This window comes from Phytophthora sojae, assembly GCF_000149755.1.
Source record: "Phytophthora sojae unplaced genomic scaffold PHYSOscaffold_1, whole genome shotgun sequence".
NCBI classification, from domain to species: Eukaryota; Oomycota; class Peronosporomycetes; order Peronosporales; family Peronosporaceae; genus Phytophthora; species Phytophthora sojae.
In genome coordinates, this window is record NW_009258115.1 from 13,337,958 (window position 1) to 13,343,717 (window position 5,760).

Below are 5,760 nucleotides of genomic sequence, written 5' to 3' on the forward strand. Positions count from 1 at the left end.
GAGCGGTGGCTTAGACCGTACCATTATTTATGATACCAGATTACTATTCCACACTCATAATTTATGATACTATCTCACGAACGGTGCGGAAGACGGCGGCGAGGATCCAGAGGGCTCGTTTGTCCAGCGTCTCGAGAAGCGTCGCCGGCTCGAGGCGCGAACGCCCCGCTACGACCTCATCTCCAGCATCCCGCCGACCTCGAACAAGGTCGAGCGGTTTTCAGCGTGGCGCGTACCACGTTTGCTCAAGAGCGCAACAGTCTCCAGTCCGCTACGCTGGAAACAATTTTGTTTCTGCGTGAGAATGGTGACTTCTGGGACGTTTCGACAGTCGATAGCGTCAATTAGTGTGAGTAACAGTACGTCTAATACCCGTTGAAGTTGCACCACATTATTTATTTATTGCTCGAATACATTACATAATTTATGCAGATACAAATGACAAGATCCTGGCATTATTTATGAGGCTCTATCTGCGCTAATAAATGAAAATACCATATTCGGCAGCCCTGCTCGCGGTACATGTGGATTTTTGCGTTATCTAGGATAACAATGGACCTGAAAAACAAAATGAAAACTATAGCGAGTCACAGCATCGAACCACTGCTTGCAAGTACCTCGGGAGCGGCCATGGATTAATGTACGGAGCATTTTTTGTTCTGAAAGCCTCGTGAAAAGCTAAACGATCAAAGGTTCCTGTAGTAGACTCCCACGCGAAAAAGGCGCCCACGTCAAAAGCGGCTAAGACCGATCGTCTTTCACCTCTAGTAAACGACAGGCTAACTATTGCCGGCAGGGCAGCCGAAAAATAAATTGACGCTCAAGTAATTGTTATAAATATTATTGCATAATTTATGAGCGGTGGCCTAGACCGTACCATTATTTATGATACCAGATTACTATTCCATACTCATAATTTATGATACTATCTCACGAACGGTGCGGAAGACGGCGGCGAGGATCCAGAGGGCTCGTTTGTCCAGCGTCTCGAGAAGCGTCGCCGGCTCGAGGCGCGAACGCCCCGCTACGACCTCATCTCCAGCATCCCGCCGACCTCGAACAAGGTCGAGCGGTTTTCAGCGTGGCGCGTACCACGTTTGCTCAAGAGCGCAACAGTCTCCAGTCCGCTACGCTGGAAACAATTTTGTTTCTGCGTGAGAATGGTGACTTCTGGGACGTTTCGACAGTCGATAGCGTCAATTAGTGTGAGTAACAGTACGTCTAATACCCGTTGAAGTTGCACCACATTATTTATTTATTGCTCGAATACATTACATAATTTATGCAGATACAAATGACAAGATCCTGGCATTATTTATGAGGCTCTATCTGCGCTAATAAATGGAAATACCATATTCGGCAGCCCTGCTCGCGGTACATGTGGATTTTTGCGTTATCTAGGATAACAATGGACCTGAAAAACAAAATGAAAACTATAGCGAGTCACAGCATCGAACCACTGCTTGCAAGTACCTCGGGAGCGGCCATGGATTAATGTACGGAGCATTTTTTGTTCTGAAAGCCTCGTGAAAAGCTAAACGATCAAAGGTTCCTGTAGTAGACTCCCACGCGAAAAAGGCGCCCACGTCAAAAGCGGCTAAGACCGATCGTCTTTCACCTCTAGTAAACGACAGGCTAACTATTGCCGGCAGGGCAGCCAAAAAATAAATTGACGCTCAAGTAATTGTTATAAATATTATTGCATAATTTATGAGCGGTGGCTTAGACCGTACCATTATTTATGATACCAGATTACTATTCCACACTCATAATTTATGATACTATCTCACGAACGGTGCGGAAGACGGCGGCGAGGATCCAGAGGGCTCGTTTGTCCAGCGTCTCGAGAAGCGTCGCCGGCTCGAGGCGCGAACGCCCCGCTACGACCTCATCTCCAGCATCCCGCCGACCTCGAACAAGGTCGAGCGGTTTTCAGCGTGGCGCGTACCACGTTTGCTCAAGAGCGCAACAGTCTCCAGTCCGCTACGCTGGAAACAATTTTGTTTCTGCGTGAGAATGGTGACTTCTGGGACGTTTCGACAGTCGATAGCGTCAATTAGTGTGAGTAACAGTACGTCTAATACCCGTTGAAGTTGCACCACATTATTTATTTATTGCTCGAATACATTACATAATTTATGCAGATACAAATGACAAGATCCTGGCATTATTTATGAGGCTCTATCTGCGCTAATAAATGAAAATACCATATTCGGCAGCCCTGCTCGCGGTACATGTGGATTTTTTGCGTTATCTAGGATAACAATGGACCTGAAAAACAAAATGAAAACTATAGCGAGTCACAGCATCGAACCACTGCTTGCAAGTACCTCGGGAGCGGCCATGGATTAATGTACGGAGCATTTTTTGTTCTGAAAGCCTCGTGAAAAGCTAAACGATCAAAGGTTCCTGTAGTAGACTCCCACGCGAAAAAGGCGCCCACGTCAAAAGCGGCTAAGACCGATCGTCTTTCACCTCTAGTAAACGGCAGGCTAACTATTGCCGGCAGGGCAGCCGAAAAATAAATTGACGCTCAAGTAATTGTTATAAATATTATTGCATAATTTATGAGCGGTGGCTTAGACCGTACCATTATTTATGATACCAGATTACTATTCCACACTCATAATTTATGATACTATCTCACGAACGGTGCGGAAGACGGCGGCGAGGATCCAGAGGGCTCGTTTGTCCAGCGTCTCGAGAAGCGTCGCCGGCTCGAGGCGCGAACGCCCCGCTACGACCTCATCTCCAGCATCCCGCCGACCTCGAACAAGGTCGAGCGGTTTTCAGCGTGGCGCGTACCACGTTTGCTCAAGAGCGCAACAGTCTCCAGTCCGCTACGCTGGAAACAATTTTGTTTCTGCGTGAGAATGGTGACTTCTGGGACGTTTCGACAGTCGATAGCGTCAATTAGTGTGAGTAACAGTACGTCTAATACCCGTTGAAGTTGCACCACATTATTTATTTATTGCTCGAATACATTACATAATTTATGCAGATACAAATGACAAGATCCTGGCATTATTTATGAGGCTCTATCTGCGCTAATAAATGAAAATACCATATTCGGCAGCCCTGCTCGCGGTACATGTGGATTTTTTGCGTTATCTAGGATAACAATGGACCTGAAAAACAAAATGAAAACTATAGCGAGTCACAGCATCGAACCACTGCTTGCAAGTACCTCGGGAGCGGCCATGGATTAATGTACGGAGCATTTTTTGTTCTGAAAGCCTCGTGAAAAGCTAAACGATCAAAGGTTCCTGTAGTAGACTCCCACGCGAAAAAGGCGCCCACGTCAAAAGCGGCTAAGACCGATCGTCTTTCACCTCTAGTAAACGACAGGCTAACTATTGCCGGCAGGGCAGCCGAAAAATAAATTGACGCTCAAGTAATTGTTATAAATATTATTGCATAATTTATGAGCGGTGGCTTAGACCGTACCATTATTTATGATACCAGATTACTATTCCACACTCATAATTTATGATACTATCTCACGAACGGTGCGGAAGACGGCGGCGAGAATCCAGAGGGCTCGTTTGTCCAGCGTCTCGAGAAGCGTCGCCGGCTCGAGGCGCGAACGCCCCGCTACGACCTCATCTCCAGCATCCCGCCGACCTCGAACAAGGTCGAGCGGTTTTCAGCGTGGCGCGTACCACGTTTGCTCAAGAGCGCAACAGTCTCCAGTCCGCTACGCTGGAAACAATTTTGTTTCTGCGTGAGAATGGTGACTTCTGGGACGTTTCGACAGTCGATAGCGTCAATTAGTGTGAGTAACAGTACGTCTAATACCCGTTGAAGTTGCACCACATTATTTATTTATTGCTCGAATACATTACATAATTTATGCAGATACAAATGACAAGATCCTGGCATTATTTATGAGGCTCTATCTGCGCTAATAAATGAAAATACCATATTCGGCAGCCCTGCTCGCGGTACATGTGGATTTTTGCGTTATCTAGGATAACAATGGACCTGAAAAACAAAATGAAAACTATAGCGAGTCACAGCATCGAACCACTGCTTGCAAGTACCTCGGGAGCGGCCATGGATTAATGTACGGAGCATTTTTTGTTCTGAAAGCCTCGTGAAAAGCTAAACGATCAAAGGTTCCTGTAGTAGACTCCCACGCGAAAAAGACGCCCACGTCAAAAGCGGCTAAGACCGATCGTCTTTCACCTCTAGTAAACGACAGGCTAACTATTGCCGGCAGGGCAGCCGAAAAATAAATTGACGCTCAAGTAATTGTTATAAATATTATTGCATAATTTATGAGCGGTGGCTTAGACCGTACCATTATTTATGATACCAGATTACTATTCCACACTCATAATTTATGATACTATCTCACGAACGGTGCGGAAGATGGCGGCGAGGATCCAGAGGGCTCGTTTTTCCAGCGTCTCGAGAAGCGTCGCCGGCTCGAGGCGCGAACGCCCCGCTACGACCTCATCTCCAGCATCCCGCCGACCTCGAACAAGGTCGAGCGGTTTTCAGCGTGGCGCGTACCACGTTTGCTCAAGAGCGCAACAGTCTCCAGTCCGCTACGCTGGAAACAATTTTGTTTCTGCGTGAGAATGGTGACTTCTGGGACGTTTCGACAGTCGATAGCGTCAATTAGTGTGAGTAACAGTACGTCTAATACCCCGTTGAAGTTGCACCACATTATTTATTTATTGCTCGAATACATTACATAATTTATGCAGATACAAATGACAAGATCCTGGCATTATTTATGAGGCTCTATCTGCGCTAATAAATGACAATACCATATTCGGCAGCCCTGCTCGCGGTACATGTGGATTTTTGCGTTATCTAGGATAACAATGGACCTGAACAACAAAATGAAAACTATAGCGAGTCGCAGCATCTAACCACTGCTTGCAAGTACCTCGGGAGCGGCCATGGATTAATGTACGGAGCATTTTTTTGTTCTGAAAGCCTCGTGAAAAGCTAAACGATCAAAGGTTCCTGTAGTAGACTCCCACGTGAAAAGGCGCACACGTCAAAAGCGGCTAAGACCGATCGTCTTTCACCTCTAGTAAACGGCAGGCTAACTATTGCCGGCAGGGCAGCCGAAAAATAAATTGACGCTCAAGTAATTGTTATAAATATTATTGCATAATTTATGAGCGGTGGCTTAGACCGTACCATTATTTATGATACCAGATTACTATTCCACACTCATAATTTATGATACTATCTCACGAACGGTGCGGAAGACGGCGGCGAGGATCCAGAGGGCTCGTTTGTCCAGCGTCTCGAGAAGCGTCGCCGGCTCGAGGCGCGAACGCCCCGCTACGACCTCATCTCCAGCATCCCGCCGACCTCGAACAAGGTCGAGCGGTTTTCAGCGTGGCGCGTACCACGTTTGCTCAAGAGCGCAACAGTCTCCAGTCCGCTACGCTGGAAACAATTTTGTTTCTGCGTGAGAATGGTGACTTCTGGGACGTTTCGACAGTCGATAGCGTCAATTAGTGTGAGTAACAGTACGTCTAATACCCCGTTGAAGTTGCACCACATTATTTATTTATTGCTCGAATACATTACATAATTTATGCAGATACAAATGACAAGATCCTGGCATTATTTATGAGGCTCTATCTGCGCTAATAAATGACAATACATATTCGGCAGCCCTGCTCGCGGTACATGTGGATTTTTGCGTTATCTAGGATAACAATGGACCTGAAAAACAAAATGAAAACTATAGCGAGTCACAGCATCTAACCACTGCTTGCAAGTACCTCG

General features: G+C 46.5%; 1 protein-coding gene across 1 annotated transcript; it reads left to right on the top strand.

The window, feature by feature from the left end:
• Positions 1–854: 854 nt before the first annotated feature.
• On the top strand, positions 855–5,487 carry PHYSODRAFT_324078 (hypothetical protein; the record flags this gene model as incomplete). Its single annotated transcript, XM_009519745.1, has 8 exons — positions 855–873; positions 949–1,122; positions 1,805–1,978; positions 2,662–2,835; positions 3,519–3,634; positions 4,386–4,548; positions 5,232–5,347; positions 5,443–5,487. The coding sequence occupies 8 exons, from the start codon at positions 855–857 to the stop codon at positions 5,485–5,487; spliced, it is 981 nt and encodes a 326-aa protein (XP_009518040.1).
• Positions 5,488–5,760: the final 273 nt, after the last annotated feature.